Source organism: Megachile rotundata, chromosome 7 (genome assembly GCF_050947335.1).
Source record: "Megachile rotundata isolate GNS110a chromosome 7, iyMegRotu1, whole genome shotgun sequence".
Taxonomy (NCBI): domain Eukaryota; kingdom Metazoa; phylum Arthropoda; class Insecta; order Hymenoptera; family Megachilidae; genus Megachile; species Megachile rotundata.
Window position 1 is genome coordinate 15,408,672 of NC_134989.1, and position 14,088 is coordinate 15,422,759.

Here is a 14,088-nt window from a genome sequence, read left to right on the forward strand (position 1 = left end):
AGGAAGAGGTAGAGCCCAGCGGCTTATAGCGACGCGAGACGCTCATCTGCATTTCAAATGGCGCGCCCTCACCAAGATTTCCACGGGACACTCCGCCACGTTCGTGCGAGCGAGAACGCAACAAGCGTGCATTCGAATACCAGACGAGCCGTGCTGGAAGGTCGCGTGTGTACGATGGAATCCAATACGGATGGATTCGAATCCACAATAGGTCGCCAGGAGGTCGTTTGCACCCCTACGTTAGGCTTGATCTAGTGCAAACGAGACTAGCCAGGAAACCGAGACCGATTCCGCTCGGGTTGGATTATACGCGCTGGAATTCTGTTTAACGTCGAACCGACGAATCCGCTGTGTTTCGGTGAAATATCTGATTCCGTGCCGGGAAGATGGAGAACTTACCTTGCCGACGCCCGTCAGCTCCTTCACGCCTATCCTTCGGAGCAGGGCGGGTGGCGCGGGCGGCGGTGACTTCAGGAGGAGGGCAGCGTATCCATTCGGAAAGATCGGCAGTTCGTCCGAACCGATGTTCTCGTCACCGGAACGACGTCGACGGTGAGGACTCGACGAGAGGTTCAACTTCTGGGCTGCTCTGCAAAGCAAACGGAACACGTCATTATATCAAATATTCTTATATTATGCTTTCAACGTTTTTACAATAACGTTCCCTACTGACTCTTTAATTTACAAAGTAGATCAAGTCCTCAATCAAACGCAACACAGTGCGGAGTATGAAAAATATTTAACTTATTATTAATGAAAATTTATATACTCCATCAATTAATGTGATATCAAGCTACACAGGAGTGCAAAGTTTCGGTACGTACAGCTTTGTCGTTAATTGTTCGTGATGTTATTTAATAAGGAAAATGTAATTATGCAAAATAATTCGCGTCCGTTATTAGGAAAATTCATTGCTCAAAGGGTTGAAGGGTAAGCAAAGTATGGAAACTCGTTATAATTTTCCAAGGATATTTCGCTGCTGCAGCGGGATAAATATTAAGAGATTTAATTAAGTAGACTCTGTATAACGGGAAAGAAAAGCGACGCACGAACGAAGCGTACACCTTCCGTAACTACATTTTCTCGATCATACTGTTGACTCTGGCGTCTGGCTGTCGCAAAGTATCCGAAGTTTCCCTCCGACCCGGAACTTACTTTCCCCGTTTAAATATTTGACCGAGTGAAATAAGTTTCTCGTATTCGTTCGTCTCGCAGTCGTGAACAGAAATCGACGGTCATCCCAAGAATCGTTGCCAATTATTCCGAGCGAGCAGGTTTCTTGTATTCGCGCGATCGTTGAAAAATCGATCGAATGCCGTTTCGAGCGTGGAGAACGACAACCGGTCAGTTGCATGCATCGTCGAGCGTGGCTGAAAAATCAGCGGCGGCGAACCAGAAATAAAAAACAGGGAAGAAGCGCCGATAAAAACGAGCGCTCGTGAATATCGAGCAGCGATATCCGTCCGTCCAAGTTCCGGTTCGTAAAATTTCGCGGCTCGAGGCCGACACCGCGGGACCAAATAATCAAAGCGGACATTAAAGTCAAAACGGGCGGAGGATTCGATACGGGAAAGGGATATCGGACGCGATGATTTCGCGGTCAGCGTTTCGCTCGAAGTGGAAAACCGTCGCGTCGAATAAGAGCTCGTTCGGTTCGATCGCGCTGCGGGAGGTGACTCAGGAAGCGAAAGAAAAACGATACGAGTACGCGTATTTTTGTAGGACGACGTGTACGGTCCGCTATCTCGACGAATTTATCCGGCGCTGATTCAGTCGACTAACGAATTTTTCCACGTCGCGTAGTCACGCTAGCGTCGTCGTTAAAAAAAGGGATCCAAAAGCGGAGAAATACGATTCCCGTTAGCTGGCACGGGGGTATCTTCTCGCGAGACTATTAGCCTCGGTCCATAGAGAAAAGCGGCAAACGGTGCGGATTATTCGGGACGTAATGCGGCCGGAAGTCGTGGCTGTTAGCCGAAGCGAGCGACGGCTAACGCTGATAACTGGTCCGTGTCCCCTCTCTTGTCCTTAGCCCTTTCTATTTTTTATGACGCTCCCATAGGGTGGTCGCAAACGCTTGCACGCGTATACCGCAACGCGCAACGAGAGACGCGAACGTAGAGAGAGAGAGGGACTAGAGTTCGCTCTCTCGTTGGTATTTCCAATTTCACAGAGCGTGGGTTAACGAGGCCCGAGGGTTGTGGGAGTCGGGACGACCGAACCCCTGAACCATCCTCTGCCCCGCTAAAAGTGAGCCCCGATAGTCCTACTGTTACACCTCTTCACCCTGGCTCCGTCTCTCTTTCTCTCGGTACACCCCTTTAAACCTGCTGCCCTGCCGCGTACGGGGTTCTGGCACATTACCTTCGCTGATTACCGGCCTACCCCACGGAGTATGTCACCCAGTCACCCTCGAGACACATACCTTCCGGAATCCGGCGACCCTTTCCTACGCTGGCTTCCGTATCTGCGAGATAGGCATCGCAGGAAGCGTTCGAGACGAACGAATGTACCAACGAACGACCGCCCGCTATGTTCTCTCGAGATTTAAGCGGTTCCTCTGGATAGAGTTTGTGCCCGACAAACTTCACGCTCGATTCTTTCATGTGAGCACTCCATCGCCTCACGGAGTTTCTCTTCATGAAACTCGTGTTAGAAAGTTTCTCGAGATTGCTCGTTAATCCATTGTAGAATTATGGGTTAAAATAATAAATTATACGAGGGTTGCCTTTTAAGTTTTTACAATCGAACAATAGGTGGCATTAATGAGTTGTGGCACCACTGTATTTGTGAACATTGACGTTTGTTATTGCGAAGCCAGTGGCAATTTAGAAATTGACTGAGTAGGTTGTTGATAGTGAACGTTTAAAAGAAGCAAGTTTGTGCAAAAATGGAAATCACCCTTACGTTGTATGATTTTTTATGATTTTAAAAAAGGCCTTATTCAACAACAATGCATAGAATCGCTTCGTGCAACTTTTGGTAATGAAGCACCATCAGAATTGGTTTGAGCGTATGCAAAAGTGTATAGACCTTAAGGGCGAATATTTCGGAAAGCAATAAATACTTTGTTTCGAGCTTGTTCGTTTCTGTTTCACTTTTTGTAAAAACTTAAAAGGCAACCCTCGTAATACCGTAATACTATGCAGAACCTATGCAAAAATTTGTATTGGCTACGAGTCGGTCATGCAATACTATTGCATATTGTTTCCTGTCTCGTAGTCAATTCCTGGAATATATCATTACGAGACCCTTAGGTTTCCTGTTGGACCGAGTTCCATTAAGATCGGAGCGTGTACGCTTCGACGGAACACGAACGAAGGTTTTTTCCTGTTTCAAGGGAAAAAATCATTCGCTTCTTTCATCAGTCCGGAGAATCTGAAAACGAAGCGGAGGAACTGGGAGACGCAGGTGCGCGTCGCGCAAACGCAATCTACGCATCAATCACGAGGAACAGATGCGTACTGGTTCCCGCGCGTTCTCAATCTTCGGCGGAAAGTCATTTTCCCGTATACCCGCGGATAATCGACGATCACCTGCTATATCGTGAATAAAATCAAAACCTGTCCCCGCGATAAGCGCGAGAAAAATACTTTCTATTCCGGAAATAATAGCAGGGAGTGTCGATTAAGGTCGTACACGGAATTGCCTTTATGCACCCCTGACGGAGGAAAGTAATCACTTCCTCGAATTCAGAACGTACTTTAAAACGATCTTCTTCAGATATGATTTATGACAAGCATACGTCATCCAAGAATAATTGGACTCGAGGTAAAATTGAGAGTCGTCCGAATGGCAAATACGGCTATTTTGACGGCGAAAAAAATGCAGCGGTAGGCTGTCGAAACAAGCGCAACCCGGTCGGTATTTGCCGCGTTACTTAACGCGGGATCCGCGCACCATCGATCCCGGCTGTCGCTGACAAAGTGAATGAGTTAAAAGGCATTAAAGCGGCGTACGCCATAAAAATGTTCTCGCGTAATCCGATTGCAACGGCATCGATCACGCGTCGCTGACCGTGTCCCTACGCTGACGGATTCCGTCAAGAGACTTCCTCCGCTTCGTTTTCGCGATCATAAATTCTCGCCGGTTTTTTTCTCCCGCGTTGTGCAGCGCGACGACGAAAGTATCGAGAAGCACGCGGAGGGGTTGCCCGGCTCGTAATTCGCACGGAAATTACACGCTTAATTCGCGATGTTATTTACGAGCGAGCGGACACTCGTGCCCCGACTCTCCCTCTCCGCCCACTCCTCGTTCCGAACCACCCTTTGCTTGGCAACTCGCCACGTATCTCGGCTTAATCAAGGAAATTATGGCGCGAACCGCTTTAAACGTCGGGGGCCGTTAGTAAGCTCGCATATCTCCCGCTCCGCCGCGAACGATACGCGGCTGGCTACGAATTAAAAACTTCTGAAAAGACGGAGCACGCGACGACGCCACACGCCCAACCGGGGGGCAAGAATACACACCCCGGCACCACTCTTTTCTTTTTGCCTGCCTTCCCTTTTTCGAGACGGGTCGCCAGCCGACGGGAATTGATTAAGGTAATCGAGTAGAGCACCGTGATTCGAGAAACTGAGGCGTCGGTTGCTTTGCTTAACCCCTTATCAACGCTGTTTCATGATTTATCACTTGCGTGAAACTTATACAGAAGGGTCGCCACGTTTCTAGATCGATCGCTACGAATATCTGAAAATGTTCAAGATATCACAACCTACGCGGACATTCTATCAAAAGGTCTACAAGCTATGTCTGTTTCGAACTGAAGCAATATGTTCAAAATTATATAATAAGTGCAGGAGCATGACAATTAAATCACATATGTATACATTAAATTCGTATCTCCCAATTCATGTATGTTGTAAAATATGAGAACATGCTATGCTTTTCGCCAGCAGTGCAGATTCGTAATTCGTAGTGAAAACCGTCGATTGAAAACACAGTTGGACGAGGAAAGGATTACAGAAAGGACCCCACTTGATTGTTTCGAGCGATCGAAGTGCGGACGCAGACGCTTCACACCGGAAAACCAACACAGTTGGTAAAAAAAAACGGAGGTAATGCGAGAGGCCGGTGAAAACGTGGACAGGATTTTTCACGGATCGATTATGGCAATTCAATGAGGAACATCAAGTGCGGGGACGAGGATTTGTCGTTCCGAGTCGGACGTTGGGATGCGGTTTATCCGTACTTCCATCCACGCCCTCTCGGATGTTCTCCATCCATCCTTCCGGAATCCTCGGTGTTTTCTTTCCGTTTCCGGCCAACTGGATGGAGGATTGTACGAACAAGTTTGACGAGTAAAAGGGGTTAGCGATTCGTATTGGAAAGTTTATTCAATTATCTCGCTCGAATTGCGGAGCAATAAATCATCGAAAAATTTAATACAGAGGCGTGATAAATGGAATATCGATGTAAGGATTTTGCAAGCACAAACACAGAGTTGAAAAAAGATTCGTTTGGTAACGATCACCGGATGCATTTTTTCGCGCAAAATTTGCAACGGTGTAAGTTAAATATGGCGCCCGGGAGAATCGTTTAACTAGCCCGACCGTACGTGTGCAGCTCCCGCGTCGTAAATCACACGGGATACCGGGAAACCGTCGAAACGATCGGGGAAGAAGCTCGAGCTTCACGAGAAAGGGAAAGGAACTGGTGTCTCAGCTGTTCACCGCCTTGCAGCACTGATTGAATTGCTTCCGTTTTCTGTGCTATAACAAACCCATATTCTAGCAATTTTCGCAAACTCCAAATTTCCCAAATATTACCCCGACGTTGCAACGCGAGAAAGTTCCAAGTTCCACGCTTCATGTAAAGTGAAACTTAAGGATAGAATACTTGGACCTCTCCAAGATATTAAGAACTATTTCGATCGGTGAAATTGCCTGGCGAAATTTATCCTTGACATAATAAACGAGAAGAAGAAGCTGTTGCGGGACCCGTAAAATTCAGCTCGCGAACACGACGCAAAGTTTCAGCTAGACGAACTCCCGAATGGAACGACGTTGTTTCTGGACCGGAAGATTTTACGCTGTCATGGTAAAAGGCCACACGGATTTCCCCGGTACGTTCATATTTCTCTCGGCGTTGGAAACTGCGCGGTGCAAATAACTCTTCCGACAAGTTTCCGCGAACTTGCGAACGCTTGTTCGCCAACCATTTCGAAGTGGTTGGCCGCGTGTATATTTACACGCGCGTATATACTGGTGAACAGTGACGTTGCTGGTTTTCAGCCACGACGATCTCGTCGAATCGTCGATTTTCGGGCGACCATTAGCCGTTCCGAGAGAATGAACCAACTTCCGGGGTTGCGGTTCCTTTCCATGAATTTCGAATCTTGGAAATTACCTCGGCGTTTTAACGGAGGGTGGTTCTTTCGGAGTCTTCGGAGACGTTGATTCGAAGTTCCGTGGAAATGTGGTAGTTAATTAACTGCAATTGATCGATTGGTGTGAAATTGCAGATTCCTCCGTCACTGAATCGGTATACAGAATGAAGTTACGCGATCAACCAAAGTTTGAAGGCAGATATATTCTCCGTAAACCAACCGATAAGTACGTGGACGCAAAAGAGGAAATTAAATTCCCGGTGTTCCGAGTTGCTCGGAATATAATTAAGGTAATATTTATGGGTATTTTGTCAAACCCAAAAACGTTTCACCTTTGGAATTTTAAACTGATATTTAAGACCATATGAACGTCTCCACAACTTGACGTTCTTAACAATTGACAATAACCTTCTAATAGGCCAGAAAAGCACGCTTTCTTAACACCAATATACCTTTTCTTAAAGAAGTTTATTCCATGGTCCTAAACTGTGCACCCCAATAAAGTGGGCCTACGCGCTCGAACTCCGATGATAAACACATGGTGCCCATTTATTACTTCCTTTGAAGGACCCAAATCACTCAATTGCTTTGGGTTACTTTGTTAACAAAATGTAATTCACAACCCTGGAATAAAGGCTAAAAATCTTACAATCCCATTCGCTAAACCATCTCACCAATCAGTATTTTTCACAAATAACAATCTGTCCTGATTGGCCTTTTTTGGTAACGCCTTCACGTCCTGAACTTCCGGCATTGCTTTCTTTTCTGGCTGTTTAGAAGCGACGAGTCAGTCTTAAATCAGCTTCCTTAGAACTTACTTACTTCGGTCAGTCTTACATTAACTTTGTTACTATCAACGACTTCAACATACAACAATCGTTACTACCAGTGGGATGATGAACTACATCCTTCATTGACCTGGGCACACCAGTGTGGAGGACTCTGAGCCACTCTATCAATTCTACTCTATAATACTAACTCTACATATAATTCCACTACCGTAACAAGTTGTGGAAACGCCATGGGTCGACGAAGATTTACAACCTTCGAAATTAACTATAAATGATTAATATTTTGCCCATCGCGTGAACATTTTTGGTCCTTCGAGCCGGATTCTACGAACTTGCTTAGTGCATAAACTCAGTTTACAGTGCAATAATCAGGATTAAGTGTTACAATGTGTATGACAAGTGTTTTGAAAAGTCATAGTGAATGACCACACTGGTGTGTTCCCATGCGCGTCAAACGGACTATTAAGTGAAATCAATTCGAAAACATATCAAACAACGGACAATCTGAGGATTTTCCAAAGGCTTCAACAAGATAAGTCAACAATCAGTATATAATTTCGCTTCTCTAAAGTAGGCTCGTTTAATCGTTTCGCCAATTTCTTTGATATTCTTGTTACACGATTTTATGACGTCAAACAGTCATGTCAAATCCGTAAAGCTCAAACATAACAATTCTTAGTACAACAATTTAACATTGCTAGCTTGCGACACTAATGAAATAATAACATCAGGCAGATTTCTTTACACATGATCAGTTCACGATTATAAAAATTCACATCATTACGATGTATCATGTATTTTATGCAAATTCAACTGACTGATTTAAATATTCAATCCTTTTCAACAAAAGTCGATTTTAATTGTTCCATGGATCTAAACAAACACGTAGTTTCGGAATTCAAGATAATTATTATACTATCGTAGCCTAGGTTGCATTATTCTTCTAAGATAGTGTCCAACGGGTCCTTCGACCCACTGTTTTAACACACTACCTGACTCGCGCATACCTACCCTAATGGTCGTAAACCATTTCAAATGCGTTTGCACGTATTCTTTAGTAAAACAGGCTTATTATCCATTCATCTTCTTACATTTATTCAAAATCGTACAAATTGCATATAATAAAAATCTTCGAAAACATTTCTTACATTTGGTCGAACAAACAGATGATCATCAATTAATCTGCGGATTTTAATATCCTTGGTCAAAATTACGGGTTTCTGTCACAAAATAAGACCTCCCATCAATTTCATCAGAATGTTAAAACGAAAAACTTCATATCAAAATATATCTCATTGATATTATTTTATTCCTAACAAGAGGTTGCCGTATTTGCAATTGAAAGGATTCATCTCAGGTCGCTTCTTTAATAAACAATGACCATTGTAAGATACTCCCCATATCCAGATTGTTTGAATTTATATTCTAATATTTAATATAATTGAAATTCTGTCTTCTCGACTATCAATGACATCATAATTACTATTCTGTCAAGAATCACATTTGAAGTCATGTAAGATTTAACTTTATTGGTAGCTTTTCTATTTCATTACAAATACGTGTTAACAGATACATTCCTATCAATTGTCACATGATTAGAATATATTGTTATTTCAAGAGAATATAAAATTGATTCAAAATTAATTACTCTTCATTCATGTAATAACAGATTAACCTGTTATGCTTGTTCAAAAATACGCTTTTAGTAAAATCAACAATTCTTTTATTGTTAAATGTTAACTGATAACTGTACTTCGATAGATATTCCATTAAAAGTCTCATATCAAAAGATCTCAGCATCTTGCCAAACAGGTGTTTTATTTCAATTGCACTTCATAGAATTTCGGGCTAACAATATCTCAATTTTATTAGAATCTTCAAATTCAATGGACATGACGTAAACATATTTAATTATTATGTATCATCAAGTAAGCTTTAGTGAGCATTAGCAAACATCAAACTCCATGACCATTCCAAGCGTCACGTACTTATTAAAATCATCTTATAAGCATTCAATTTTTGTTATTTTTTAATAACTAAGGTTAGCAAAATCTAAAATTTCATAGTACATACTTTCAAACATTTAACCTGGATTGGTTCATCGGGGGGAGCTAAATAATTCCCCCAATTTAGGCAAAATATGTCGTATCACGTATAATTCAATCTACTTTATTCTGTAATGTATTCACACTTCACTTTGAAAAGCAAAAGATGAACTACAAGTTCAGCATTTGCAAAAATGCTAATGTCTTTCTCTTACGTTTCACGCTCCATGAACTCTTCGTTTAGATCATAATCTAAAGTTAATAATTCGATTCAAAATGAAACTTATTCGTTAGATTGTTTCTCAAACTATTAGGGATTCTCAATAATACGAGATCGATTGAAGAACTCATTTACGGTTTCCTTTTAAGAAAATTCAATAACCTTTTTCACAACACGTGGAACAACCGTCAATGTTTGTAAAAAAGACGTATGCAGGTATGCATACATACGATAATAAACAAACCTTACTCAATAAAAACTCAACGCTGACCTTTAGTCAGCTGAATTCAAGTGCAAAGGACGGTCGTCAATTGCACCTTATTGTCATCAGGTTTCTACTCTCGTTTAGTATACTACCTGATGAGACCCTGGCAATCTTCATGGTCACGGAGTCCTATTTTTCATCTATATTACATTCCTTTGTCAAGAAAGTAACTTTCGTTTAGTTTCATGGAACAAAACATTAGAACCACAATTAAAATATTATTATTGGAATCTATATTACAGATTAACTTTAGATCATTATTTATGTTCAAAGCGTCATAGAATATTTCAGTTCTGAAGATTTACGACCTTCTTGAGCTGGAAATTCTATGTAACGCGAAAACAATGTACAAATACATGATACTCAATTCAAAAATATCAAAACATCACATAATTCGTATTAGTTAAACATTTCAAATATGAGGCTCATTCTTTCTCTGTTTCTTTATGGCAGTTTTGAGGCAACTCGTACAGTCTTGGTTTACTATGGCAATCAGACTTGTTCATTTGGAACCCATTGTGCACACGAACTGCTCACAGTTTTTTTTTACCAAATCCTTGCTTTTCCTTTTGGGCCAATGCATTCAAACTTATCAACATATATCAGCCGCGCAGTGTCCGATCCTCACAAGGATACGCATGACACTCGGGCACAATCAAACATTATGCTTTATCAGCCGCGCAGTGTCCGATCCTCACAAGGATACGCATGACACTCGGGCACAAACAAACATAATGCTTTATCAGCCGCGCAGTGTCCGATCCTCACAAGGATACGCATGACACTCGGGCACAAACAAACATTATGCTTTATCAGCCGCGCAGTGTCCGATCCTCACAAGGATACGCATGACACTCGGGCACAAACAAACATTATGCTTTATCAGCCGCGCAGTGTCCGATCCTCACAAGGATACGCATGACACTCGGGCACAAACAAACATAATGCTTTATCAGCCGCGCAGTGTCCGATCCTCACAAGGATACGCATGACACTCGGGCACAATCAAACATAATGCTTTATCAGTCGCGCAGTGTCCGATCCTCACAAGGATACGCATGACACTCGGACACAATCAAATCACAACCATTCTTGCCAGTCTCACTGCAGACTTGATCAATGCGCCCCAATCAAACGAGTCCACACATTCAAATACAATCTATTGGTGCGCCCCACACAAGTGGGTCTACGCACTCAGACTTAGACGACAAACAGGCACGCTTAGCACCCATTCCTTATTTCCTTTTAAAGACCCAAATCATCTAATTATTTGAGTCACCTTTGCGAATCATCACAACAAAACATACGCAACCAAGACACGGGGATGCACGAGAATGTTAAGTGAAATGGAAAACCAACTTCCGTAAAATTAATCAACCTCAAAACAATGTATAAATCATACAGACTGCAACATAACAGTATTTCAAACTGCTTTTCACATAAATTTACAATCTTAATATTCTTTGAGGTTCTATGAGCCACATCGAATGCAGGTAATTGATTCGATCTTCAATTCTTCATCAAACTGCTTTCATCACGAATACACAACTAACTGACAAACACAATCAGAATTCAGCCTCAAATGTGTCGCAAGAACTAAATTATTTACTTTACAAATGACAACACTTTAATTATTCAAACAAAATCATTGTGAAATCACGTGTATTCATGTTGTCACATCAGACGCAATAGTTTACTATTCTGCATTCCGAACAATTTGTTATTGGCGATTCGTTAACGAGTTCTACGCAAGCGAAAATCAAATCATCAAACAAATCATCGAGATTCAGTGTTCATTTGAATGAAAACATTAATCAGAAAATAATGCGCCATCACTGCAATGGCTTCTTGGTTCAATTATGCATCCAGAATCAGACAACTCCATCCAGGTGATCAACATTCGAAGTGTCACAATAATTCTTATCAAGAAATCAAACGAGTACTACTTTACCCAATCAAGCAAAACAGGTACACCCAAAGACATCAAGGTAATCGTAAGTGATACCACGTGACAGTCAACAGCTCAAAGATAAGTACCCAGACTTTATATTATTGATCGGTACCCTCTCAACGGGGGGAGTATGTTCCGAGTTGCTCGGAATATAATTAAGGTAATATTTATGGGTATTTTGTCAAACCCAAAAACGTTTCACCTTTGGAATTTTAAACTGATATTTAAGACCATATGAACGTCTCCACAACTTGACGTTCTTAACAATTGACAATAACCTTCTAATAGGCCAGAAAAGCACGCTTTCTTAACACCAATATACCTTTTCTTAAAGAAGTTTATTCCATGGTCCTAAACTGTGCACCCCAATAAAGTGGGCCTACGCGCTCGAACTCCGATGATAAACACATGGTGCCCATTTATTACTTCCTTTGAAGGACCCAAATCACTCAATTGCTTTGGGTTACTTTGTTAACAAAATGTAATTCACAACCCTGGAATAAAGGCTAAAAATCTTACAATCCCATTCGCTAAACCATCTCACCAATCAGTATTTTTCACAAATAACAATCTGTCCTGATTGGCCTTTTTTGGTAACGCCTTCACGTCCTGAACTTCCGGCATTGCTTTCTTTTCTGGCTGTTTAGAAGCGACGAGTCAGTCTTAAATCAGCTTCCTTAGAACTTACTTACTTCGGTCAGTCTTACATTAACTTTGTTACTATCAACGACTTCAACATACAACAATCGTTACTACCAGTGGGATGATGAACTACATCCTTCATTGACCTGGGCACACCAGTGTGGAGGACTCTGAGCCACTCTATCAATTCTACTCTATAATACTAACTCTACATATAATTCCACTACCGTAACAAGTTGTGGAAACGCCATGGGTCGACGAAGATTTACAACCTTCGAAATTAACTATAAATGATTAATATTTTGCCCATCGCGTGAACACCCGGTGTCAGAAGCAATTCCGATTTTCGGAACGCGATAAATTCTGCGGAGAAGTAAGTTCGAAGTTGTCGAAAAGAGACATCCGCGGTAATCAAACTTTTCCCAAATCAGATTTCCACGCTGGTCGGATCATCGAGACTTCGTCGCTTCCCAGAATATTTATGACCAAACGAAATCAAGGAAAGATAGCCCCTTTCCGTTAATGCGACGAATAAATCAGGACAATATTTGAAAATTACGCGTGTAACGCGCCGTGAAATGAACCGATCGGCCGTCACGCTGCTTCGCGATGTCGTCCCTCTCGACGCGACCGGCTTACTATATTTCACGACCCTCGCGAGATTACTTTTTCGCGAGTCGCTACAGCCCTTTTCTTTTCCTTTCTTTCTCCTTTCCAATCTTGTTTCATTTCGCGGCTCCGTCGTCGGTCCGTTTCTTTTCATTCGTGTTCCATGGCCGATAAATACGCGGTTTCTTCTTTTTTCATCCTCATCGTTCGTACGGTGCAGTTGATGGACGAGGAATTGCACCCCCTTCCGCACTTTTTTTCTCTATACATCAATTTCGTGGCTTCGTGCGTGTACAGTCGCTCCCAACAATGTACCTCGGTAAAACTTCATCTTTCGTGTAACATATTATTTTTACAATATCAAGGTACCCATACTTCTCTTACGTTACAAGATTCCTCCTTAAATATAGCCGTATTTTTATATTACTAAAATTTGCTCTAAAGATCTGTTTCATGAACGCGATGTGTTATTGTGGAACGCACTGTACATGTGCATGTATTATCGGAAGGGGTTGCGTCTGCCACCCCCCGTCGCTTCGTGTTCCCTAGGTTGGTGTTCCTTTCTGTTTCGTTCTTATCAATTCAAGCGTAATGTGTCTGCGGAATGAAACGCATCGGGTTGTCGTAGGATCACAAAGAGCCGGCTCGCTGAAGGACTCGTCAAGGGGTTCGGTCCATCTGTACCCCCCGCAATCTCCGCCTTTGGCTGGTGGTCGGCATCAGGGAGCTTTCGCTTCATTTTTTCCTTCGACCACGCTACGACGCCGTTGCAAATCATCCCTCCCACTTTTATCGTCACGACGTTTATCGATAAACGTTGCACACCGTCGAGTGACGTACGCCGCGATAGGGCGCGACTTTAACCGAGATTGTTCATTGACGATCATCGACGTTCGCAACTTCTCTCGCGGATTAAAAGGATTTTAAAATCAAAAAATGATCGTCTCGTGTGCAAGATTTACAGGGAAAATAATTTCCGTCAAAAAGAGATTCGATATTCGAAACAACGAAGAATGACGGAAAAATATCTGGACTTCTTGGGTCATAGGTTCGAAGGGAGCGTTTATTGGGTGGATAAAATTTTATTGGCGCAATATCGAGTAACTTTCATTTGTCAAGAGTGACGATGCCCGTTGGATGTCGGTTCTCTTCAAAGCGAGAGCCAGTCACGTGTCGGTGGGACGAATAAATTTTCGATAAACCGACGTCGACGGGCGACGATCGCTCCGATTTCGCT

The 14,088-nt window shown here is 42.5% G+C and overlaps 1 protein-coding gene across 6 annotated transcripts in view; it reads right to left on the reverse strand.

Moving 5' to 3' along the window:
* LOC100874799 (uncharacterized) overlaps positions 1–14,088 on the reverse strand; it is a 289,482-nt gene that overhangs the window by 99,308 nt on the left and 176,086 nt on the right. For all 6 annotated transcript variants that reach the window (XR_013038888.1, XR_013038887.1, XM_076534071.1 and 3 more), the window contains exon 6: positions 400–589. Coding sequence is in view for 4 of the 6 variants with exons in the window: in XM_076534071.1 (XP_076390186.1) it covers positions 400–589 (190 nt within the window). In the remaining 2 variants the exon portion in view is untranslated. The remainder of the gene's footprint in view (positions 1–399; positions 590–14,088) is intronic.